This window comes from Canariomyces notabilis (genome assembly GCF_033297395.1).
Source record: "Canariomyces notabilis strain CBS 508.74 unplaced genomic scaffold N656scaffold_52, whole genome shotgun sequence".
NCBI lineage: Eukaryota > Fungi > Ascomycota > Sordariomycetes > Sordariales > Chaetomiaceae > Canariomyces > Canariomyces notabilis.
The window spans coordinates 1-23,617 of record NW_027041874.1 but is presented as its reverse complement, the minus strand read 5'-3'; the positions used below and the strand labels follow the sequence as shown (position 1 = coordinate 23,617).

The 23,617-nt window shown below is 52.9% G+C and overlaps 9 protein-coding genes across 9 annotated transcripts; 3 read left to right on the top strand and 6 right to left on the bottom strand.

The window, feature by feature from the left end:
* Positions 1–273: 273 nt before the first annotated feature.
* On the top strand, positions 274–2,252 carry N656DRAFT_560903 (Aldo/keto reductase). Its single transcript, XM_064810095.1, has 5 exons — positions 274–607; positions 690–1,043; positions 1,158–1,501; positions 1,642–2,146; positions 2,244–2,252. Exons 1-4 carry the CDS (start codon positions 492–494, stop codon positions 1,884–1,886), a joined length of 1,059 nt encoding a protein of 352 aa, XP_064664650.1. The 5' UTR covers positions 274–491; the 3' UTR covers positions 1,887–2,146; positions 2,244–2,252.
* Positions 2,253–2,277: 25 nt separating this feature from the next.
* Positions 2,278–3,348, bottom strand: N656DRAFT_793418 (glycoside hydrolase family 93 protein; the record flags this gene model as incomplete). Its single annotated transcript, XM_064817165.1, has 1 exon — positions 2,278–3,348. The coding sequence occupies one exon, from the start codon at positions 3,346–3,348 to the stop codon at positions 2,278–2,280; it is 1,071 nt and encodes a 356-aa protein (XP_064664649.1).
* A 1,878-nt stretch (positions 3,349–5,226) lies between these two features.
* On the bottom strand, positions 5,227–7,209 carry N656DRAFT_793417 (uncharacterized protein; the record flags this gene model as incomplete). The annotated part of the gene is made up of 3 exons (XM_064817164.1): positions 5,227–5,400; positions 5,466–6,810; positions 6,890–7,209. 3 exons carry the CDS (start codon positions 7,207–7,209, stop codon positions 5,227–5,229), a joined length of 1,839 nt encoding a protein of 612 aa, XP_064664648.1.
* Positions 7,210–8,871: 1,662 nt separating this feature from the next.
* On the bottom strand, positions 8,872–11,195 carry N656DRAFT_785690 (PNK3P-domain-containing protein). The gene is made up of 8 exons (XM_064816441.1): positions 10,954–11,195; positions 10,698–10,885; positions 10,531–10,646; positions 9,873–10,472; positions 9,757–9,818; positions 9,557–9,699; positions 9,059–9,495; positions 8,872–8,990 (listed from the first exon to the last, which is right to left on the bottom strand). The coding sequence occupies exons 1-7, from the start codon at positions 11,078–11,080 to the stop codon at positions 9,328–9,330; spliced, it is 1,404 nt and encodes a 467-aa protein (XP_064664647.1). The 5' UTR covers positions 11,081–11,195; the 3' UTR covers positions 8,872–8,990; positions 9,059–9,327.
* A 1,176-nt stretch (positions 11,196–12,371) lies between these two features.
* Positions 12,372–14,382, top strand: N656DRAFT_772836 (general substrate transporter; the record flags this gene model as incomplete). Its single annotated transcript, XM_064813955.1, has 6 exons — positions 12,372–12,420; positions 12,556–12,799; positions 12,871–13,065; positions 13,102–13,435; positions 13,517–13,565; positions 13,622–14,382. The coding sequence occupies 6 exons, from the start codon at positions 12,372–12,374 to the stop codon at positions 14,380–14,382; spliced, it is 1,632 nt and encodes a 543-aa protein (XP_064664646.1).
* Positions 14,383–14,546: 164 nt separating this feature from the next.
* On the bottom strand, positions 14,547–15,692 carry N656DRAFT_785688 (uncharacterized protein). The gene has a single exon (XM_064816440.1). The coding sequence runs from the start codon at positions 15,509–15,511 to the stop codon at positions 14,831–14,833; it is 681 nt and encodes a 226-aa protein (XP_064664645.1). The 5' UTR covers positions 15,512–15,692; the 3' UTR covers positions 14,547–14,830.
* Positions 15,693–16,077: 385 nt separating this feature from the next.
* Positions 16,078–17,710, bottom strand: N656DRAFT_785687 (NAD(P)-binding protein). The gene is made up of 4 exons (XM_064816439.1): positions 17,419–17,710; positions 16,689–17,351; positions 16,471–16,618; positions 16,078–16,400 (listed from the first exon to the last, which is right to left on the bottom strand). The coding sequence occupies exons 1-4, from the start codon at positions 17,501–17,503 to the stop codon at positions 16,283–16,285; spliced, it is 1,014 nt and encodes a 337-aa protein (XP_064664644.1). The 5' UTR covers positions 17,504–17,710; the 3' UTR covers positions 16,078–16,282.
* A 530-nt stretch (positions 17,711–18,240) lies between these two features.
* On the bottom strand, positions 18,241–20,422 carry N656DRAFT_742481 (HET-domain-containing protein). The gene is made up of 2 exons (XM_064812834.1): positions 19,936–20,422; positions 18,241–19,870 (listed from the first exon to the last, which is right to left on the bottom strand). Exons 1-2 carry the CDS (start codon positions 20,378–20,380, stop codon positions 18,315–18,317), a joined length of 2,001 nt encoding a protein of 666 aa, XP_064664643.1. The 5' UTR covers positions 20,381–20,422; the 3' UTR covers positions 18,241–18,314.
* Positions 20,423–22,419: 1,997 nt separating this feature from the next.
* N656DRAFT_681302 (uncharacterized protein) lies at positions 22,420–23,340 on the top strand (the record flags this gene model as incomplete). The annotated part of the gene is made up of 1 exon (XM_064810554.1): positions 22,420–23,340. A coding segment is annotated over one exon (921 nt), but the record flags the coding sequence as incomplete, so codon positions are not given.
* Positions 23,341–23,617: the final 277 nt, after the last annotated feature.

Here is a 23,617-nt window from a genome sequence, read left to right as displayed (position 1 = left end):
ACCAATCTGGGTGACCTTCAGGCTGACTTTCAGCAGAGCACTTATACACAGCTAGAACAAGAAGCAAATCCCAGGTCAACTGTGATCAGGTAGGGTCCAGTGATGCACCGACCTACCTACAAAATGCTTTGAGGTAGGTATATCAAGGCATCGCTTAAGCCTGTGCTGCAGTGACGTTGCCAAGCCGCTGGTGAGACCAAGATCTCGGACTCGGTGATTTCCCGATGCATCACTGATGCGGGGAGCCCTAGGCTCGGGCTTATGAGCTATCAGCCCTACCTCCGGTCCGCTCGTCCTTTAGCTCGCATTTCAGAGAAGGTGATTGATTGGAAATCACCTCTCAGACCTGAGAAGGGACGAGTATTATACCTCTCGGGCTCCTCTATCCTAAGGGCAGTTGTTCTACTTGTTTACTTGCCAGGTCTGGGCTTGTTCAATACCATCACGTTAGACACAACCGAAGTGATCTAGTGAGACCGTGAACTTCCAGGATGACTCCTCCAGTCCTTCTTCCTACCCGCAAGCTTGGCGGAGGCGGAGATGGTCCCGAGATCTCAGCAATCGGTCTTGGTTTGATGGGCTTGAGTGTTGGCTACGGGCCAGTGGGGTAAGAGCCGCCCTTCCACCGGAGCAGCACATTAACACAGTGATGTGTCAAGTACCTACTCCAGTACTAAATCATGGCCCAGAACTGACGAGGAGCGCCTTGCCGTGCTGGACCGCGCCTGGGAGCTTGGGTGCACCAACTGGGATACAGCCGACATATACGGCGACAACGAGGATCTGCTTGGCAAGTGGTTCGCGCTTCACCCGGAGAGACGGGACGATATATTTCTCGCCACCAAGTTCGGACTGACTGCCGGTATCAAAGACGACGGCACTGTCGAGTTTGGCCTCGATAGTACCCCCGAGCATGCCCGTGCAGCGTGCGAACGGAGCCTGGCGAGGATGGGCGTCAAGTCGATTGACCTGTACTACGTCCACCGAGCTGATAAGAAGACGCCGATTGAGAAGACTATGGAGGTGCTTAGGGAGCTTAAGGAGTATGTCCACCTACTATGTCCACCCTTCCCTCCTCCTGGTCGTCTCATCTCTTCAGAAGATAAAACCATGCGCAGAATTATGAGCTGACGGCTTGCAATCGCGGTATAATACAGAGAGGGCAAGATCAAAGCAATTGGTCTATCCGAGTGCTCATCCGACTCACTAAGACGGGCATACAAGGTTGCAGCCATCGCCGCTGTGCAAGTTGAGTATAACCCCTGGCAGCTGGACATTGAAAACGAGACAGGCACCAACCTGTTGGCCACCTGCCGTGAACTTGGTGTTACTGTCTTTGCCTACTCACCCCTGGGGCGGGGATTCTTGACTGGTCAGATACGATCAGTCGATGATTTGGCCCCTGACGACTTCCGTCGAGGGGTACCGCGTTTCAGCGCCGAGAACTTCCCAAAGAACCTCGAGCTGGTGGACAAGTTTGAGGAGATGGCTGCAAAAAAGAGTACGGTTCACGGTTCTTTTCAATTCCTTCAGACGATGTCCTATGCTGGATACGGGACCCTTGGCAAATACCAGAAATCCCCTCTGTACACCAACCGAGAGCATCATGATGAATAAGTAACTGACCCACTGCTTAAACAGGTTGTACGACAGCCCAACTTGCCCTTGCCTGGCTGATGGCTCAAGGAGATGATATTATTCCGATCCCTGGCACGAAGAAGATTAAGTACCTGGAAGAGAATATTGGAAGCACCAAGGTGGTGTTGTCACCCGATGAGGAAAAGGAGATTCGGAAGCAGGTTGAAAAAGCCAATGTTACAGGCCATCGCAATCCGAATGGAGTAATCTTCACTGAGGCAGAGTTCTGGGATACGCCGGAAATGTGAGCAGCTCCGGAATCCTCGGTTCCGACGCCGGAAAACAGCCAGTCGAGCTGGGTGTTGTGTCATGTGGAAGTAAGTGACATACACCTCAGATAGTATGCCAGAGAACTCGTTGAACTTGAGCCACTTCAAGTTATCATCATAGTAGGCAGGTACTAGATACACTTTCCTAGGAGTGCCTTCTTCTAGACCTCATTAGCGTTGCGAGGTGAAGAGCTTATTGGCCTGCTGGCGTCACACTCTACCTACAGCAGGAAATTATGGTCAGTACTCAGGGTTAAGTAACACTGGAGCTGAAGGAACATTGACATTGAACATTGACATTGAAGTCAACCCCTTGACTAACTTTGTCTCTGATAGGTGATGCGTGAAATGTAAGCCCCTTTTCCGCCTACTAGTACGAAGCACGAGTTGCACTCAACATCTTCCCTCGAATGGCCGACGAAAACTCATACACAGCCAGAACAGCACTATCCGCCATCCTCATAACCCCCGGCCACGCACTCGCATCCTCACCCACCACCTCAGGAGCGCCCCAGCGAAAAACCCCATCCTCCGACGGCCCACTAAACACGACCTTGATCTTCGCGCCCCCCGGCCAAATCGACTCCTCCACCCGATCCTCATCCGTCATGAACACCACCGCCACAGACCCATCCGCAAAGGACGCCACCTGGGGAGCACCCGCATTCCTCCCAGGCCTCGGCTCATACACAACCTGTCTCTTCCCAAACGTCGCCCCATCATCGCACGACAGCACCGCCTCAACCGAGTACATGCCCGGTCCACGGCGGGTCGTCTCCATGACCAAGACCAGCGCGTCCTTGCAGTTGCCATTCGTCAGATCTGTCGTCTCAGCAACCCCAACCATCCCGTCCCGGAACCGCTCCCCGGCACCGGTCAAACGGACCGGGGGAGACGACCAGGTCTTACCCCCGTCGCTGCTGCGCACAAGCATGGTTTCCTGGTCCAGCTTGTCGATCTCCTGCGAAAAGTACAGCTGCACGTCTCGACCGTTTTTAGCCACGCGCATGAAGGGCTCCCAGAGGCCGTTGGGCGCTGGCTTTTCAAAAGCCTGGGATAAAAAACTCCACGTACGGCCGCCATCGGTGGATTTGCATACCGTAATCCGGAAGTAAGTCGGCGCACCAGTGACCGGGTCGAGGTCATGGTTACGAAACGCGGCGAGGATGGTTGGTGTCTGACCCTCCGATGGTGCCGGGAGCTGGAGCAAAAAGATATTGTCCGTGTCGCCGCGGGAGCGGGCTACCTCGCCGTGGGGCTGGAATGTCCGCCCGTCGTCAAGGCTCCGGGCAATGGAGAGGATGCGCTCACCGTCGGCGCCAAATGCTGTGTACCCGGCAAGAATGGAGCCGTCGGGTAAACGGCACAGGCGTGGGTATGTCCCGCGAACGGGCAGGACGAAGTGCTCGCGGGGGGCGATCAGGAACTTGCGGGACGTCATCGGATCCGGGGGGTTCCTGCAGGTGGGGTGTAGGGACTTGGAAGGCGACTTGATGTCGACGGTGACCGGACCGGCCATTGCCGAGTTGATGCTGATCAGCAAGATAACTAGCCATATGGAGAGCAGTCTTGGCGGGCTCCAACGCTGCTTCCAGATCCGCGCCATCTGCACCGTGTTTGGATGTTAACTTGGAAGTTGGAACTGAACTAAGTACACTAACACCGTGAACAGTGACACACTGACACGACTCGGAAGTCTTGAAGTGCCAGATATGACCTTGCCGACGAGGAGTATGCTTCCAGTTCTGGGGAAGCGGTGGAGAGACGGGTTCCCCTCAGCTCCATTGCTTCATCTGTTCGTCATAAGGTACTTATGGTTTCGCACTCTCGCAGATGCCAACATTGCTGAGCCATTAAGTTGAGTTTGACTAGAGGCGGCGCGGTTTGCCCAAAGGATCCACATGCACAATATGCGCATTAGATCCGGTAGTTGTATTAGCCACTGTGACATGCCACAGCTACGACTAAAGGCGGCTTTTAGGGCGGTTAAGGTTAAACGGCCGAGTTGCTTGAACTTGCTTCCGCTAGCCGGGGGAGTGTCAATGGGGCTCAGACGACAAGTTTGTGTCAATATCTCGACATTCGATTTCTGGCTCAGGCGTTATCTCATTCGTCGAGACCAGTTAAGGGTGGAGTTCAGGATCACATTCGCCGCAACAGATCCCTTGAGATGTGATAGAAACAGATTACTGCTGCAATAATGGGTTGCATGATACTCCGTACTAGTACTTGGTTATTGGAGATACCTTATATATGTAATAGTCACAAACTGGACTCACGGGTTTCTTCACTCTGAGGTTGACAGATCCTCAGCTCACATAGATGAACAAACTGAGGTGATCAATCTCGCGGTAACGAGCCAAGAGCAAGGGGCTACATGAACAGGATATTAGGCCAGTGGCTAAGCTCCTCTCAAAAAGCAGCTACGACGTTGGTTTGCTGTTGCAATCGAGCGCGCTTAGGTACCTTATTTAGCAAAGTCAGGAATCCTGCTGCTGTGCCTGTGATGTACATACCGAACGGTTCTTACCTAGGCCTCGAACTGAACTTGAGAACTATTAATAGCACTAACTAGGTACTAAATACAAACCATTTGTAGTAATGAAAAACAGCACTACCACTATGACTTCGCCCTTTCAAATGCTTAGGTGCTATATCATAACGTAAGTTCACATAAGTTATGATTCTACAATTCGGTCCAGATTGGCGCTAATCAAGATTCAGGACACTTCAAGACTCAAACATCAGGCGATAGTAAGTTATCGTACATAAGGTACAGTAGCCGCGTAGCGGGTACCTGCTCAAGTGGCTGGTATCAATGTGAATTTACATTCGGCAGGATAAGACTTGTTTGATCTTTAGCCTCTGAGGTCTGAGCGATATCAGATTGCACTGTTGTCTTTGGACTAACTGATCAGCCGAGTACTATGTAACGCATCGCATCACCTCATTTGCCACTATGAGTAACGTTGAACCAGCTAAACCTTACGGTGTTAGTCGTCAGTTCTTCTGCGCCTCGCGCGTGATCCGCCCGAATATTGGTTCTCACGCCATAGGTCGTGCAGCGTTCAGAGAACACTCGGTTGAGATTGCTGAACAGGCAGCTCAGGTGTGCCAGCTCAAACATGAATTACACTGGACTCCGATCAAACTTCTATAACTTCAAATTCGGGTATTAGAGCAGTACTAATAGTACGGATATCCTTCTTGTCCAAAGGCCTCTCCTCTCCAGAGGCTTCGAATTCGGGCATCCAAACGTGGAAATGTGCCGGACATCCCATGTCTTCCACACTAGAGATAATCCGATGGTCCGCTACCCCTAGGACATTCCGTCTGTAAAGAGCATGCCAGCAATGCTGGCCGAGGTCAAGGTAGACAGGACGCCGCACACGAATGCCGATATGGAGACCTTTACAACGTCGCCAGAACGCTTCGGGGAGATCTGGGAGAGCACACCAATCTGGATGCCGAGGGAGCCGATATTGCCAAACCCCTAGCAATGAGTTCGTTAGTAAAACAAATCTTGGCCGGTAAAAGGATTGGGGGTGAAATGCTTACGCAGCAGGCGTAGGTGGCAATCAGCTTTGAGCGCGCAGCCATGCTGATGTAGGGTTCTTTCGTGGACAGCATGTCAAAGGCAGCAAACTCGTTGACGATGATCTTCTTGCCGATGAGTTCACCGACCAACCGTAGATCCTTGGTTGGCACGCCCAGCAGCCACGCTACCGGATACAAGAGGTATCCAAGGATGAACTCCAGGGAAAGCTTAGGGTCATCCAGACCCCAATAGCTGCCCCACCAGCCCAGCAGGCCGTCGACCAAGGCGACAAGAGCAATGATTGTCAAAAGACAAGCAATGATGGTGGCGGCGATCTTCAGGCCCAGCCAGGAGCCGTTGGTAAAGGCATGGAGCGCGTTGACAGTATGTTCTTCATCTTCGCTCGCGGCCACCTCAACCTTGCCGGCCGTCACGGGCGTCTCCGTCTCGGGATACCTCATCTTGGATACGGCCAGAGTAGCGGGGATGGACATGATGCAACTCGACACCAGCGCCTGGGGGTTCAAGCCCATTCCGATATACACCACCAACACGGACCCGGCAATAGTCGCAAAGCCGCAAGTCATAATCTGATGGATTTCTGCCATGGTCAAATTGTTCATGAAGGGGCGAATAAGCATGGCCGACTCGCCCTGGCCGATGAACGGTGTTGCGGCGGCCACGACGGCCTCGGCGCCCGAGACTCGCAGACTCCAAAAGAAGAAAATGGCGAACTTCTTGATGAACCACTGCAGAAAGCCGATATAGTAGAGCATCTGTACGAGGGCGATAAAGAACATGATGGCCGGGATCACGCTGACGAGGAACCATGGCGTCGCGGTAAAATCGGCATCGGTCAAGAACTCGAGACCATTTTTGGCGAAACCGAGAAGCGCACGTGCCATGTCCGAGATGAACTTGAAGATGTCGTAGCCGGCATGTGTGCGCAGCACGAAAACAGCGACAACGAACTGTGTCAACATGCCGCCAATGACTGTGTGCCATGGGATGATTCTCCAGTTGCGCGAGGTGGCGGTCAGCACCGCTAGCAAGACGATGAAGCCGAAGATGGAGACGCCGCGATTAGCTCGCGTATTGTCTCCCGTCTCTTCAGGCACCAAAGTACCAATGAGGAAGACGGCAACGCTCACGAGGGCAGCAATCGGCTTGTGCAGTTTTGCCGGAATCGCGTCGTAGACTTTGACCGCGGTGAGCTTCCAGAGCCAGCGGACGGGGCGCAGCACGAGCGAGGCGGGGATGTAGAGGGTGATGAGCCGAATGACGAGGGCGATGTAGATCAAGGTCGGTATCAACCAGCCCTTGCCGTCAGCGAAGCGGAAGAAAACGAGGCCGTAAATCCACCAGCTGCAGCGACCTGGACTGTCAGCCCGGCGTCTGGCAAACAGACGAAACACGGTGTGGGCACCGGGGAGGAGATACGGACGCGGTGAATACCATGAATGTGACCAACTGGGCCAGCTTCTTCCAGTGCCGGTGCCACAACCTGGCCAGCGGCCCCCTCTCGTCCTCCAACTCGGATCTAGCCCGCAACGAGCCAACCCTCGTGCTCTGCTTCTCTGGGTCGACGCCATACTGCTCAACGGGGTTCGAGACGTTCTTCAAGTCGGCGTGTGCATCAGCGCTACTGCTGCCGGAGCTCGATTGCTTCTCCAAGCGCTGCTGCTGGAAAGCGGTTGCCGTAGAGCTGGGCTCAATGGTGTCCTGCGCCACGACCTGGGCGCGATCTCCCTCTGAGGATGCCATGTTCGCGCTCCTTGAGGTTTCCCGCCCCGGCCACTAAGGACTGCCGTGGAGGAATTCTGTGCAGTGGCAGCTAGCGGCGGACTGGCGGGGAATGGTACGACGAGTAGCCACGGGCTCAGATCAACGCTGTTGAAGCCGAGGGCCTGTCAGCGGACCACCTCCGGTTGCGCGACGAGGGAGAGGATGCAATTTTAATACTTTGAGCACGCGGCGTGGATGGACCCTGAGATAAGGTGGAGGAAGATATCGACTTGGCACACTAATAAAAGTTCTGAAGAAAGGGAACACATTCTTGGGATTATCGTGCGTGGATGTGGGGAAGAGGGCTCCTCATGTTCCACGCGACGGTGTCGAAATCTCGGTGGGACTTCCGGCCGACACATGCGCGTAAGTTCCACGGTATCTCCTGCCCAAACCCACGGGATCCTGGCGTGGGAATCGGAGCGATATCCAACGTAAGTGGCGATGGCCTCCCAACCCTTCGCTAGACCAAAACCTTGTGCATCGGCGTTTCCCATTCGCGCTCTCGGTCGAGCAGTCCGCACTAGGGAGGCGCCGATACATATGATACTCTTGCCATTGGCCAATGAACGCTTGGTAACACAATCATTGAACCGGTGGAGGCGAACCGAAGCATGTTTTCCTCTCGCTCCTTGGGCCGTTTGCGAGTGGCCTTCCACTTGTCGTTGGATTTGGGGAGATCGACGAGGGTGGGTGACGGCCGCCAAATGCCAGGATTTCGATGGGACCTTCCTGTTTTGAGACTGGTGGCGTAACGATATCTTATCTATTCGCTGATACTGTGCTGATTTCGTTGAAATCCACCGGAGAGATCACGTGCGCAGAGATCCTCTCCTTGCTCACCTTGGACACCTCATGTATTAAAGCTGTAACTTCCAGGACTGCACTTCAAGCGTAATTGGGAATAACTTGATAGGTAACAACCAGGATGACATGCTGTCTGTCTGGTCACGAAAATCGAGGGAAAGAAAAATGGGGGAAAGAGAAAAAGAGAAAACAACAATCCGATTCATCCCACCTTCCGCTTCTAGAAGCTTAGATAAGGTGGATAACTGCCTGCACCCCGCAAAATTTTAGTATCTCAATGATACGGTAAATACCGATAACCATGCCCTCCATTACCTTACACCACAACGGCCAAATTGAATGATGGCCCTCTCCTCGATACACCACTGATGAATAACGACAACCTGCAGAAACCGGGTCTCCATTGTAGATACGAATATGTATACTACTATGGGCGTCCATGAGCTTGGGAGGCTGATGAAACCTAATACCCAGCGCAGCGGATCCCAAACCCCTAAATCCCCGAGGTCCCTGATGATGTTTTCCGGTATTGTGACCACGTACCTGACGTGGCCCACATTGGCGGCTCGATCGGGTGAGGAAGGCCGTTGGTCTTACTCGGCAGCGGTCGAACTTATCAAGCTCAACTGCAGCGAGCCTTGACCGAAGCTCAAAAAGGACATTGATAGAGAGCCAGTGATCACTAGCGGCTGAGCCGAGGTAACATATGCATTTGCAGGTAAAAAGGGTCGCAAGGTTGTGCGTCGAGTTCGGATGTTTGCACGCGTCCAAGTTCATCAAATGCTCCACTGGCGGAAATGTTCTGCTCCACTCACTTCGGCCCCGGTCTGGCCAAGAAAAACCAAGGGATGAGGCTGTCTCGGCTGTGCCAGATGAGCACGCGAGCTGTTGCTCGATAAGAGACTATCACCACCACGAGTTCGCGAGCTGAAGATACCTGCTGCCGTGTAATACTATTTCGATCAGCAAACAGAGATACGCACGCAAGAAACGCGCATGTACCGCCGGAAGGAAAACTTGCCAATATACATAAGTCGGATGATCCGTACGCTATGTGCTGCCGGCGGTGATTGTTGCCTTCTGTCAGGAAGGTGCTGCAGCCTCAAAGGCTGCAGACGATCAACCCGGCTGTCCCATGGGTCAACGGATCGATACTTTAGAAGGCAGTGACCTGACCCGCAGTGCAACCTGTTCCAGCATTTCATCGTCCAGGAACGGCATTGCAAGATCACAGCAAAAGCTGAGTACGGCTCCGGGGAACCCCGCCGAGTAATGCTCGAATGGGAACGCTCAGAGCCAGTACCGGCACCAAATGTCGTACTCTTCTTTTGTTCCCTTGAACTTAAAGTCCACAGGGATGACGTCTTGGAATCCTTCCGCTGCTTTCGGCTCCCTGAATCGCGATCCGAAGCCATTAAACGCAAGCTTGGGCAGTCCCTGGCGGGCTTCGGGGTTCAGCTACAAGCAAAATGTCAGAGGGTGATCTAATGGCATGGGATTAAGGGGTGCAGCGCCGTACCGATTTGTTAAGAGATCGTACGGCGTCATTGTGCTCGCACAGGCCCAGGGGCGTTTTGAACCAGACGCAGCGAATCGGCACTTTATGCTCGCGGGCGAGCGCAACCCATTGGGAGCGAGTATCGAGGTCGGGATTTGTGTTGTCTGCAGGCCAGGCAGTCAGCAGATGTAACGGCAAAGGAGCTTTGGTACGTAACGGACCAACAACGACAGACTCGCCCTCTTTGAGCAATTCCGCAGCTACCTTGAGGCACTTGTCCTTGCTTTCTCAACGTCAGATGGGCTAGCTCGGAGACACGGCATTGCACTGGGCGTACCTCTTCAGTATATCTTGGTTGACTCTCTCATAGCCCAACGGTTGCAAATACTTCCAGTAGAATGTGCTCTTGCCGGCCCCCGGTGGTCCAACAAACAGGATGATGTCCTTGTCGTTTGTTTTCATAACTGGGGCGTCGTCTTCATCTAAAAAGGGAAAGTTGGCCAAGTCAAGATCCCTTGTAAAGGGCCGCGGCGTCTCCCCAAGAAAGAATTCTTCCGGACTTTGGTATCTGATACCGATATTGTGGGCGAGGTTTCGATCGGAACAACTGAAGTCTTTTTGAAGGGTGCTGGCTGCCCCAGGCTCGGCGATGCGGCCACCGGCATCGCCGACAAAAATACTGCTGGCGTGGTCAATGTCGGACTCGAGCAGGTCGTAGTCGCTCTTCATCTCAGTCCACATCCCTGTCCGCGGCTTGCGATAGATATCCCTGCCGGTCGCGGCGTACAAGGTTACCGGGATTCCCAACTGGCTGAGGACAGCATTGCATTTTTGCTTGAACTTTGGCACTCGATTCTTGAGCGTCTTGGGCGCTTTGGATTTGGGATCCGGATGGAGGGTCAGGCCGCCTTGGTTGGTGAAGATGACCACCAGATAGCTGATCTCAGTTAGGTGGCGACACGAGAGCATGCGGTGTTAAGGGGGTTCAACTGTACCCTTCTTCATAGTATAGTTTCTGCAGCCGTCCTGGGACGGAGTGATGCCACCACCTCCAATCCGCCGGGTCATCAGCGTGCCGTTTACCGGACGCCGTCGTGATTAACGTCGAGTCCTGTGCCGCATAAGCGCGAATCCAGAACAGCTCCAAGTTGGCTTGTTATACCAGATCAAATGCAGCTATCTTCCTCCTCTTCACGACGTGGTCTCTTGCAGCGGATGTATCCTGCTCGGGTGCATATTTTGCGACGAGGAGAGTGGCAGGCGAGTCAACATCGGGGCTTCGCTCGGTCCAGGTGATAGGCTCCTTTGCTTTTTGGGATACCGGCGTGAAGAAGCTCGCGACGGCGTTCCCTACATAAGCGTGTCAGGTTAATCAGAACGAGAGAACGCGAGGGAAGGTGGGAGCGTGGAAAGCGCACTCGAGATGGATGCCTGGGCCTTGCGCTTCAACGGGGGTGGAGAGACTGAACCATCCTTCTCCCCAGCACCGCGTTTCTTCACTCTTGCTGGCGATGACGAGAGGGCAAGCGGATTTTCGGGCGCCATCTTTGCCGGGATTCCCAGGATTGGGTCGTCAAAGCATGAAAGGGATACAGGGGAACAACGCGCTGTGGTGAGCGGGCGGGCTGCGTCGCGGGGCGTTGGAACGCGTCGAGGCGAGCGAAAGCATGTGACTTGGGAACCAGCAGGCACCGGTGTTGTATGTAGCTAACGAACAGTCGCTTACCTAATCGGCTGAATTTGGTCGCTATCTCCGCCCCTAACCCTAATCCATCTTCAACGACACCTTTCCTCGATCCCCGTTCCCAGATATCCCATCAAACAAGCAGAAGTACAAAACACCGCTCCTCAAGCTATTCTAATTCTCTTAGAGAAGTGTAACTTGCAATCATCTAGCACTACCTCAGTATCACACTCTAAAAGAAGCAAGTTGTTCTTCGTGAGACCGAAGTAGCTGACTCAGAGATCAACGTCGGCCCGTGGGCCACTGCAGGACCCGCACCATCATCCGGAAATGGAGTTTTGTCTCTCTCGAACAAGGTCTCTCAACATTGGCTATTGATGATAAGGCAGGCAAGAAACTCTTAAGCGACCCATCAATTGACCTGTATTTACCTATCTATCTGGTAAATCAACAAAGTTTAAGAGCTGTCTGGTTCTAACTAACCTAGTACAGGGCATGTAAACAGGTCGCGCAAAAGAGTCAACGCAGCTTATTGAATGTCGACGCAGAAGTTTCCTCAAGTGTCGATTCGTCAGTTCATAACATCTGTCTCGTCAAATATAGACACTAGATGCTCTATCAATGAGACTTGGTATAACCATCTCTCAGTAGCCACGTCCATGGGATGAAATCCAGTGAAGGTTCGACTTGACGTTGACTGGACCATCTGACCATGTGGGCGGGGTACGAAGAAGCACGAGATAGTGAAGGAACAGGTATGTATCTCATGCCAATTCAATAGGGTGGTGAAGGTACGTCCAGCCTGAAGCAACTTCAGGTCGAAGACCTCTAAATCCAGATGCACAGCCTGAGTTTCAGTTCTAGACCCAGGCCTGAACAACATAGGCAACTCGAGTTGCGTCAGGTGCTCTCTCATCTTCCACCTATCCTCTCTTCAACTCGTTGATTCTTGAGCTTTTCTTTACGTGGTTTTCTCTGGTTTATTTCTTCGAGACTGCACGTCTCATTTCCTCCTCCCTATTCCCCAAGACTTCTACTACCTCTTCCCAACTGACACTCAACTTTCTGTCTCGCGTTTACTGCTTTTGCTTTCGCATCTGAGAGTACATCTTTTCTTTATTGATACCATCATCCCTATTTCCTGAGGACACGATGTTTCAGGTCGGCAGTATCTATGTTATCGCCGCCGTCGCTGTGATCGGTAAGTCGTTTGATAATCCCCCGGCTCCCCATCACCCTCCATCGTGCCCGGAGTTTCCCTCCATCGCTGGGGCACCCGACCCTTTACTTTAAAAGCAACCACTGCATGCCAAGCTGCTAACGTTTACCCCGTTAGGCGGCGCCCTATTTGGCTTCGACATCTCGTCCATGTCAGCCATCATCTCGACCCAGCCGTACCTTTGCGCCTTCTACCAACGTGGCTTTGACGAGAAAGGGCACTGCCTTGGGCCTACCGATGCAGTCCAGGGCGGCATCACAGCGGCCATGCCTGGCGGCTCTTCGCTCGGTTCGCTGGTCTCTGGTCTCACGTCTGATCGCTTCGGTCGTAAAACATCGATCCAGATTGGTTCTGTCATTTGGTCAGTCTCGCTTCTGTTGTGGTGTTACGAAGTATAATCCGAATAGATGGCACTAACAAACTTTACCACAGGGTCGTCGGCTGCATCGTTACCTCCGCCTCGGTCAACATCCCCATGCTTGCCGCGGGGCGCATCATCTGCGGATTTTCGGTCGGGATCTGCTCCGCCCAGGTTCCCGTCTACATTTCGGAGCTTGCTCCCCGGTTCATGCGCGGCCGGCCTGTTGGTTTCCAGCAATGGGCCGTTACCTGGGGTATTCTGATTATGTACTTCATCTGCTAGGGCGGCTCGTTTCTACACAGTGCCGCGGCGTTCAGGCTTCCTTGGGGTATCCAGGCGCTTCCGGCGGTCCTGCTCTTTGTGGGACTCGTTTTCTTACCCGAGTCATCTCGCTGGTTGGCCAAAAAGGACCGCGAGGACGAGGTTAAAAAGGTTCTCGATCTGGTCCATGGAAAAGGCGACCCCAACTCTCCATTGGTCCTTCGTGAGATGGAGGAGATTCGCAAGGCAGTTGATTTCGAACGCGCCAACGCCGATGTCAGCTACCTTGAGCTGCTTGCGCCCAACATGATCAATCGTACCTCGATCGGTGTCTTTACGCAGATCTGGTCGCAGTTGACCGGCATGAATGTCATGGTAAGTACCTATGCATCCATCTGTTCCTTGCCTGTATCGCTTTGTCTGGGGACTGAGCTTTTGCTGACTTGCCCGTCTTAGATGTACTATACTACCTACGTCTTCGACATGGCGAGACTCGGGGGAGGCGGTATGTCATCCCAACCCCTTTGGTCTCTTCTAGAACTACTCCTAACCCACATCTAGGCACAAACGCAGTCCTGCTTCCCAGCGGCATCAACTTCGTCATCAACGTCCTGATGACCGTCCCGGCTCTTCTATGGATGGACCGCTGGGGGCGTCGCCCGACTTTGCTCGTCGGCGCCTTTCTCATGTGTCTCTGGCTCTGCGTCAACGCAGGCGTCTTCGCCGTATACTCTCGGGAGCCGTACCCCGGCGAGTTTACCTCGACTGCCGAGTCCATGGCTCTGTCGGGTGCGCCGGCAAAGGTTGTCATCGCTTCGACATACCTCTTTGTGGCATCCTTCGCGCCCACTTGGGGTCCTGTCTCCTGGACATACCCCCCTGAGGTCTACCCTCTGCGCCTTCGTGGCAAGGCCGTCGCTCTTTGCACCTCGGCTAACTGGGCGTTTAACTTTGCGCTTGCATACTTTGTCCCTCCGGGATTTGCTACGATCAAGTGGAAGATTTATGTTCTGTTCGCGGTCTTTTGCGCCACCATGTTCGTTCATGTCTTCTTCATGTTCCCAGAGACCGCCAACAAACCCCTGGAGGAAATCGAGGAGATTTTCGATGACACCAAGGAAGGTGGTAAGGTTTCCCCATCCCGTTTTTTCGTCAGTACCGAACCCTGGCTAACCAACTACAACCACAGCTATCAAGTACATTGGTACGCGGCCTGGAAAACCAGAAACAACCGCGCTCTGGCTTTACAGCAGGAGCGCGATGGAATTCAGCTTGACGAGAGGCCAGCCAGCCAGGCCCATCATGAGACAGCCGAGGTGTAGGCTGTTGTGAGCTGTATCCTACCCGGTCATGGCTTGGGGGGAGTGGATGGGGTAACCGTACTCCTAAGGCTTGTGAGCAGTATGAATCGATGCCTATTGCTACATTTTACTGCACGGTATAAGCCCTGAGGTCTGTCGACGCTTTTTCGAGCATATAAGTAGTTTTCGTCACATAACCTACGAATTGACCTTAGATACCCTCTGCAGTTCTTTCCTGGCTGCTCACATAGACTGCCGTTTCATGGAGCACCACCGCCCGATGCTAGGTATTCTCCAGTTCCATTCACACGAAGATATCGTTTACTCCTAGGGAGGCATACATATACTACCAGCATGACAGTTCCACAATACACCCGGCCAATACTAGACTACCGTAGAAGCACAGTCATACTACCTAGGTACCTAGTAACATCCGCTCCTCCAGCTGGATCCATCCCCAATCCCCTTTCTACGCCTTCCCATGCTTCCTATGCGCTCCCACCACCGTCTTCACCGCAACTGTATAATTCTCCCCCGTCTGCGCGACGGCATGCACCAGCACCTCGTCACCAAACGGCCACCCGTCAGTCTCATCATCCACATCCTCCCTTTCATCATACTGTGCAAACTCCTCCCGATCCATCCCCAACACCCCCTTCGCCGCAGCAATCGCATCCTCGCGATGCGCATAACAGCCTTCAATTTCAGCCGTCTGATATGCACCGCTCTTATCTTGGTTATAGTCTGTCCGGTTCTGCAGGACGTAGTACAGCTGGTCGGCGTCTTCGGGGAGTAGGGGAGTGTCGTCGGGCCCGGCGGGGAGGGATTCGGTGTTGGGTTTTGTGTCTAGGCCGACCAGGAGTTCCTGTCCTGCCGCCCCCTTGGCGTACACCATCACCCCGTCGCCATGGGTCCATGACTCTGGCGGGGTGTCGAGGCGTGTGGTGTAATCGGCGAAGTCGTCTGGTTGGTAGCCTAGGCTTTTCAAGGCCCCGAGGGCGAAGGCTTTGGCAGCGGAGACGGTTGTGTGTGTGCCGAGGACGTAGAAGTCTCGGGTCGAGCCGGATGTGTCGAGGTGGTAGTCAACCACGGTAAGGGTCGTGTGGTAGAGTTGGTCAGGGATAGGATGTGAGTCGTTGGATTCCGCCATGGCGTTGATGGATGATGCTAGAGGCTGATGGTTGGTTTGAATATTAGTTCTAAATTGTTAGTTCCCATGGAACTAGAACGAATACATTGGTATGTTACAATGTAGATGCTCTACAATAGGTAGGCTAAAACTGGAGTCATCATATATGCCTGGCGGTGTGAGTTGATGATCCAAGCAACTAGACCCAACTTGTGATCACCGATGATGTGGTTCAGTTGCACCTTGCATCATGATTGCTTCTTGTGCAAGCCCGAGAGCGACAGTCAATTCTTTGTTGGTTCTTGTGGGTGATGAACACAAGTGGTATGACGCCAACATGATGTTGGAGCACAACCCCCACCACCCGACCTATCTAGAAGGAGGACAGCGGCTGCTATATGCCAAGCCATCTTAATAAGCCCAGGGCACAACGAGCGGATATAGTAGTGGATAAGGTAAACTATGGTTTGTACGCACTCTCTTACGTGGGGTGTGTATACAGCGCCCCCTTTTCCCCCTTTTTGACCAGTGTCAGTGTGTGGCTCATTTTTCACTTGATGCCTACATAACAACGCGACAACGCGCTATCAGATGTGTAATACTGTAATACAGAGGACAGAGGTAGGTATATGTACTGTACCTCACTCAACAGTAGTGCTGTGCCCCCAACTCATATCTGTCATATTTAGGTACGTTGATCAATGACCAAGTAAGAGGTATCTACTGTTCTCTGCTAAGCACCCCGGGCCTCAGCTGAGGGAAATCTTTACACCTAAACCCCCCCTCCCCTCTTCAAGCGTTAAGTGAAAACTTCTCTCCAACAAGCTCTTCACTCAACGCCCACAGTCTATCAGCCGCGACAGGGTCTTTGGCATGGGCAGAGGGCTCGGCGATCTGGCAGTCTGAAAGGTACACCCCTTTGACATCTGCGTTGCCAAGTCAGATACTCCGTAATAACACGAATCGACGGGTCTGTTAGGAAAAGTCCCTCACCGTTTAGTGCCGGATCCAGTGCCGCAACTAGAGTAGTCGAAGTCCCCTCATCAGGTGTCTTCCAGTACGGGGCGACTTTGTAGAACTGGGCCGTCAACTCATCGTCCTGATCGCGGCTCAAGTCCGTCTCGATGGCTGGTGTGGTCCGTGTATTAGTTTCCCTTTACAATCAAACGGATGGGACTGAAAGCCTGGGTGGACTTACTCCCGGGATGTACAGCATACGCTCCAATACCATCCTTCGAAAGATGTTTCTGGAGAGAGAGGGTGAACAAGATGTTGGCAGTCTTGGATTGCGCATATGTCACAATGCCATTGTAACCATCGGGAGCGCACTTGGCAAATGCACCAGGGAGAGGCTTGAAGTGGTCCTCCTCAGGGGGAACAGGCTTGCCCTCAAAGTTGTAGTCAGAGAAACGAATAGGCGACAACCTGTGCCCGGCGCTGGTAAGGTTGACAATGCGCGTTGCTCTGGGCGGGTTTGCCTTGGCCGCAGTGCGCAAGAGCGGCAGGAGCAGATTGGTGAACAAGAACGGGCCAATGTGGTTGGTGCCAAACTGCTGCTCAATGCCCTCAGCGGTTGCCTGCCGCGAGGTCACCACAATACCGGCATTGTTGATCAGGATATCGAGTCTGTCGGTCAGGCCGGCCACCTCGGAAGCGGCCTGTCGAATTGACTTTTGCGAGCCCAGGTCTAATATGACGATTTCGACTCTGGTGTCTGGGTATTTCTCGGCGATCTGATCTGCAATCTCTTGTACTCGAGCCTTGGTTCGAGACGCCAGGATCAAGAGATCGGGGTGTTGCGAGGCGATATTGAGGGCGGTTGCTGCACCGATTCCCTTGGGACTAACACCCGTAATCAGGACTGAGGGTGGAAGACAGAGTGTTAGCTGGGTACATAGAATGAGGGAACCGCAGAGGGGGAGATGCACTTCTTTTCCCTCGAATCTGGTCAGCAAATGTCCTTGCCACCTCGGACCCCGGCGTCCTTTCACCGAATTCAGCATGTGAAGCCATAGCAGAGTCTAATGAAACGGGACGGTGAGTTCCAGCGCTATGAGAAATTCAAGTTAAGTCAGCTACGAGATTGGTAACAGTGGGTGGGAATGGGTGGCGCTATTGTTTATGTACAAACGGCCCATGTACACAGTTCAGGGGTCGTTCCAGCCGACGCCGGCGGGTACGTTTCTGCCAGGTCGCCGTTGAAGATTATCCGAGCACGCCGGAATCTGTTTTACAGCCGCTCCCATCTGGTGGTTTACCCCGCATGATTTTGTTCATACGGGTATATATATGGCAATCTTCACGGACTAGCACAGAGTGCCACGCAGGGAAATGTTGTCCGTCCCATGGCTGTTGGGGGTTTACCCCGCTATCCCCGAACACCATCCAGTCGCCGCTACTCATAGTACTCCATTCTCAAGCGGCAGTTCAAGATATTCTACCACGGCCTTTCAGAGACTGATTACTAGGCGTATCATCGTATATGTATGGGTCAATATGACTAATAGCGAGAGTTAGTTGCCTTAAAATGCAGACTGTATTATCATCATCCTTAACGTCCAACTTTTACCTACAGTACAGGGTACTAGTAAGAGTAGCAGTCAGAAAATCTAGTGGAACTTGGTGTCTTGGGTGAAAAGCAATGACCCCTGGACGGTCAGCGTTAACTGTCCCAAACGGTGAATGTTGACTGTCTGAATTGTTGGTAGGAAATGGGAAGCGTTATATTCCGCACCGTAGTATACCTCAGAGGCTAGACGAGCTAGTAGGGCTTGAGCTTTACAAGTGAGTGTCAGCAAGCTCGATGCGTTGGGTTCCCTTCTAACTACAGTATAGTTAAGGTTCGATATTCCCAATGCTCTAACCCGTAAAACCGCTGGAGATTCTCGTCAGGAACGAAAGAAAGATAAAGAGAGAAAAAGCCTACTCTTTCGAAGTCTTGCCCCTGCTCAGCCAGGACCAACCCATACATCTCCACAGCTCTTTCCGCAGGCGTATCACCATCACCCAAGCGTAAATGTGGATATAAGAGGAGAAACCACTGCTTCTGGATACTCCATCTACTGGATTCGACAGTATCAAACCAAATACGTACCAGTGAGTTGTGAAGCAATATCGGTTTCGACACCCGCCTCACAAACGACGGGATCTTTAAAAAGCCACCATTGATGACCGCACCAAAAGGTGCAGAACTACTCACCGGTAGACATTCGCATTCAACGACTTCAGCAGCATACTGCGCTCTCGGTCGAGACAAAGGACCGGAGACGATCATTCCGTCAATTGCAGCCCATGACCAGGAAGGCGCACGTTTCTGTAACGGTTGCTTGTTGGGGACCTGGCACATCATCCATGCCAGATCGTGAAGAAGATCCACCCTCCAAAGACCGGCGAGGTAGTCAGACCTAAGAACCTCGCTGTACACCTTAGCAATACCAGAAATGGCGAGCAGCCGATCCTTTGGCATGGTTAGAGATCGACTTGTATATTTCCAAACGATGTGGTCCCATTCTGGAAATCCGCAGTGAGCGAGTGGCCCATCTCCAGGATAACGTCGAGGAGGGGCAGGACTTCGGATGGGTAGAGGTGCGACCTGCTGTAGAGGATCGTCGTACATCATTCCAGCGTCAGAATAAATCCGAGAGTGGCATAACGATCGGAGTTGCCTGGACGCAAATTCCAACACTCTTGGTGACAGCAGGCGTTCTTGCAATGCCCAGCCACGTGTAGATAGTGGCTCCTCAACATGATACGGAGCAATCTCTGTTGTAAGAATCACGGCACCCTGCTTGCCGCTAATTTGGTAGGGTATCCGGAACTGTAAGGGATCTTCTGCAGGAGGTCGGCACCTGTAAAAAACCTCATGACTCCCCGTCGCGCAAGATGCCGTGATTGTCACATAGGCACCCATGTACACGTCTGGCATGCCAGCAATTTCCCTGGAGACTTCTTCTCCATCGTCCTGGACGATGCAAAGACAGTCCACCCAGAGGAACCAAATGTCTAATCCGCGGGTAACCGAGATTGCATCTTGTATTGACTGTGGAAGCGAATGGATGTGAATCGCATTAATCCGGTCAGATAGGGATGCCTTGGTTGTTGTCATATGGTTATATGGACCCCAACAATAACTGAGTGCAGCATACTTTGCAGCATACTTTGTAACATCGGCAGGAGTCGGGGCGTGCAATCTGGCGCAGCCATTCTCCAAGGACCGAAGGTCGATCAGTCTTGTAGGCATGAAAGTTGTTTGGTGCTTGGGACAATTTTGATGTCCTGAATGGCAATCATTCAGCCAAGTTTTCGCTAGCCCGCAAACACCGTCGACTGTCACTCTAGGCAATATGGGCCTGGTGGTGACAAAGGATGCGACGGGCTCACCTGAAGACAAGCCCGCTCATTAGCATACTACGTAGTGAAAAGTTGCACAACTCTGCCAGACCTACTGGAGAAAGCGGACACAGCTAAGCCACCCGCCTCGTTGTCCAGTTGAGGCGGTTCTCCTGGAAAATGCCAATGGACTGTCGCCCAGTACAAATCGCCGGCTCTGTTCCGCTTCGACGTGAATTCTAGCGTGAGGACAAACTGGCTATGCGTATTCTGAGATGTCCCTGAAGGGTTTGGTTTTGAATGTCTACCTCTCACCCCGGCGGTGTTCAGATGCTGGGACAGCATCCTGTTCATATGCTGGAACAGTAGACACCCACCTGCCAGGGCAGACATTATACTCGGTCTGTCAACCTGTATGCAGTCAGCAACACCACCTAGCGTCGTCGATTCTCTGAAATTGATGATGAGCTTTTGGCAGTGCCCACAAGAATGAATAGAATTGGTCATGTTGATGACTTCGACCTCTTCTAGAGGTAATACACCGGCGATTGGGATATCCATGACGACTACTGCTTGAGCTGGAGAAGCCTGTTTTTAAGGTGTTCTGACTCCTGGGAGTTTTCAGCTGTTGGAACAGCGGTGTGGAAAAGCCACCGCTGAGTTGGCGCCTTGGGATTGGTGATACTGGTTGCCTTGCAGTGAGCCTGAGGTAACAGGGCAGCAAGGTGGCTGAGCCTTGCACTGCCTCTTGGAGCGGGGGATAGCAAGAACCTCCCACGCTCCTTCCTTCAGGTTCTGTATATGACTCTGGCAATCCGTGACTCTGATATCGCCGTATCGGCACGTAGCATACGCGGTACCGGCCTTCATCGATCTTTCCTGAATTATATCCACCCAACTTCCACAACATGTCCGAGTCCGAGGTCACAAATCCTATGAAGGACATTGTCAATGGAACGTGCCTTCCTCCATCAATTTGGCCCTCTATTCGGCCAGAGCCTAAGCCCAAGTTGAAGGGCAGTGGTTACAGACTGGATGGGCCGTATAACCCTCACTATAGTTTGTATTGGGGAGACCGCTGGATTTGGGATTGGATCAGGGTTCATGACAACATAGTTGACGCGCTTCAGCGTCTTCCATTAGCGCAGCTTTTCGGCCATGCGACGCTCGTACGAACTCCGACCCAACTCACTGCTTTGATCTCCATCGCTGAGGCTGCTGCCATATCAATGGATGACAGTTACTGCCAGCTGCTATGGGTGATGGCCAATGTCATCCAGAACTCAATGAAAGCCGATGGCCGGGGTTATCAAGAAGTCTCCTGGAAGGAAGAGGACCCCCGACGCAACTCTGGTCACGAAAGTGGTGTGGCGGCTATTACAAGTAGACCCAACGTTGATCACGGAAGCAGCCTGTACGGAGGGAGTCTTTCGAATAGCGCAAGTCGACGCAACCGACGCAATGCTGATGACGATGAGAGTTCTGCGATCACTGCAAGGAGCCGACGCGACAATGATTACTATGAAAGCTATCCTTCGACGATTGCAGGGAGCCGACGCGACGTTGGTTACTCTGACAGCTATCCTGCGACTCCGACTATTACAGGGGGCCTACGCGATGTTGATGATGAAAGCGGTTCTGCGACTATTGCAAGTCAGATTGTAAGGCTGCGCGAGCAGCAACAAAGCTTCCAGAACCAGCTTGAAGCCATGAAACGCCAGAACGACCAGATGATAGGCATTCTTCAACAATCTAGCACCACACACGAGCAGCAAGAAAGGTTCCAGGACCAGCTTGAAGTCATCCAACGCCAGAACGACCAGATCATACGGATTCTTCTGGAAAAACCTCAGTCGACTGATCAACAATCCAATTCCACGCGCAATACTTCAAGCCTCGTTAAACGTGCGGACGAAAGTGATGCCAAGTCCTTTTTGTCAAGAAGCACTAGACTGGGCGCCATAGTAAGCGAGGGGCAGTGGTTTCTCTGCGTGGACCGGTCGGAACGAGACGGAGAAGGTCAGGCGTTGGCATTTCTGTTAGACTGGCTGGAAGCTCGGCTGGGCGGGTTTTCGTTCAAACCATCATGGACATCACCCTCGGTTATTCCTGGATCCCTGGATCTAGAAGTAGAAAACAATATGCATGCGGAAGGCCATGCTCAAGAAGCGCAAGTCGAAGAACCAACTGGGGGTTGTTGGAGAAAGAAGATCCTATCAGGAAGTGTTCTTATACTGTATCCGGGTGCTGCAAAGGCATCATCCTCGGGGACGGGGTCGGAAGAAGGCACTCCATCTCAACTTCCCGGCATGGTCCCAGACGACTGTCTCCTCCTCACAGCGGCAGCGCTCTGGTCTCTCTTCGACAACTCGCTGGAGCGGGTGCCAAATTGTCGGTGTACTTTCAAGGCTGCTGGTGGAGATTATATCCAATGCCAGAGATCAGAAGAAGGATGGTTGTTGTGGCACACCTTCTCAAGTGACCGCCCCTGTAACGGCCAGGACTGCAATCTCAATGTCCCAATCGCCCTTGTTGCTAGAGAAGCCGGCTTCCGTCTCGAAACGACTACCCCCTGCGCACTGGGCTGGTTGGCAACCAGCAGAAACAGTCCGAACAGCACCATATGGACGACGATACGCGTGACGACACAGTTCAGGAAGAAGAAGTACGTCAGGTACACGGTCAAGGAGATCCAGGCTCTAGCTCAACTCAGCGTACCTCTCCTCGTCGCGCCCCAGCTAGGCGGAACAGTTTCGTTTGCAAAACGATACATTGAGGTTGCAAACTCGATTGAGCATGAATCTATCCATGCCATGGAAAGCGCGGCGGCCGCTGTGGTGCTAGTATACGACGAAAGAAGGGGTGTCCATCTTTCCCTGGACGGAGCCGATGTCATCGAGATGTGCTGCATCCATATCCTGAGGCAAATGGGATGCGATACCACTCGGTTGCCACCGTTTCCCCATTCTTCCGCGCTCTTCCGATTACAGACCTGGTGTTCTTCAACCTTCATCTCCGCTAGACAAACCCATTTCACCGGTGATCATGTGGTTCGGCAGGCCACGCGGAAGGTCTCCGAGCTGATAGAGGCCACGAAGAAAGCCAGCTTAGGGCCAGATCGCACCCTTCTCTACTGGATCTTGGAAGATGTTCTCCGCAGCAGTTCCTGCCAGGCCATCGAAGCCCCGAAATCCCTCCACACATCCTGGCATGATCTCGCCTTCGCAGCCCCTCCACTGATCCTGGTGGTTGGGGATCTTGATCCCCGGTACCTGACGCTACAAGCACCACCGAGGTGGCTCACTTCCAAGACCCAGTCAAGGCCCAGCATCACGCGACTGTTCGGCCTGCCGGAATTCTTCCGAAGGCACATAGTACCCGGTGGGATAATGAGCAGTCGAGATACGATGAAGAGGTGGATTAGACAGGCAGAGCCGTTTTTCCAGGCCAAACTGACCGCCACAAACGATGAAATTGCCTACGGAGAGACACCAACTGATGTTGAGCATACATACGAGGTTGAAGAGAACATGAACCGGGGTGATCAAGCGGCTTTGGATGGGTTCGGTTTTGGTAACTGTGCTTGCAAGGAGGAGGAAGCCAAGCGATGCCTGCATTATGTTCAGTAGCCTATAGAGTGTTAGCAATGTCTGTTAGAGTCGTACTAGGGGGGCAGTGCGGTCCGCTAGGGAGGCAGTGTGGGGCCATATATAGCCCTAACCCTGGCCATTTTGCTTCTTTATGCCTACACTACTCCCATTCTTCGGCACGGCACGCCCACCACCTACACGACCACCA

Coding starts and splice junctions, on each gene's coding strand:
- N656DRAFT_560903 (XM_064810095.1), top strand. CDS start 492: ATGACTCCTCCAGTCCTTCTTCCTACCCGCAAGCTTGGCGGAGGCGGA. Junction 608..689: donor GTTGGCTACGGGCCAGTGGG/GTAAGAGCCGCC, acceptor ATCATGGCCCAG/AACTGACGAGGAGCGCCTTG. Junction 1,044..1,157: donor GTGCTTAGGGAGCTTAAGGA/GTATGTCCACCT, acceptor GGTATAATACAG/AGAGGGCAAGATCAAAGCAA.
- N656DRAFT_785690 (XM_064816441.1), bottom strand. CDS start 11,080: ATGGCGCCCGAAAATCCGCTTGCCCTCTCGTCATCGCCAGCAAGAGTG. Junction 10,886..10,953: donor GGCCCAGGCATCCATCTCGA/GTGCGCTTTCCA, acceptor ACGCTTATGTAG/GGAACGCCGTCGCGAGCTTC. Junction 10,473..10,530: donor AAACTATACTATGAAGAAGG/GTACAGTTGAAC, acceptor AACTGAGATCAG/CTATCTGGTGGTCATCTTCA.
- N656DRAFT_742481 (XM_064812834.1), bottom strand. CDS start 20,380: ATGGATATCCCAATCGCCGGTGTATTACCTCTAGAAGAGGTCGAAGTC. Junction 19,871..19,935: donor AGCTGTGTCCGCTTTCTCCA/GTAGGTCTGGCA, acceptor GCTTGTCTTCAG/GTGAGCCCGTCGCATCCTTT.
- N656DRAFT_785688 (XM_064816440.1), bottom strand. CDS start 15,511: ATGGCGGAATCCAACGACTCACATCCTATCCCTGACCAACTCTACCAC.
- N656DRAFT_785687 (XM_064816439.1), bottom strand. CDS start 17,503: ATGGCTTCACATGCTGAATTCGGTGAAAGGACGCCGGGGTCCGAGGTG. Junction 17,352..17,418: donor CCAGATTCGAGGGAAAAGAA/GTGCATCTCCCC, acceptor TTCCACCCTCAG/TCCTGATTACGGGTGTTAGT. Junction 16,619..16,688: donor GTATGCTGTACATCCCGGGA/GTAAGTCCACCC, acceptor GGACCACACCAG/CCATCGAGACGGACTTGAGC.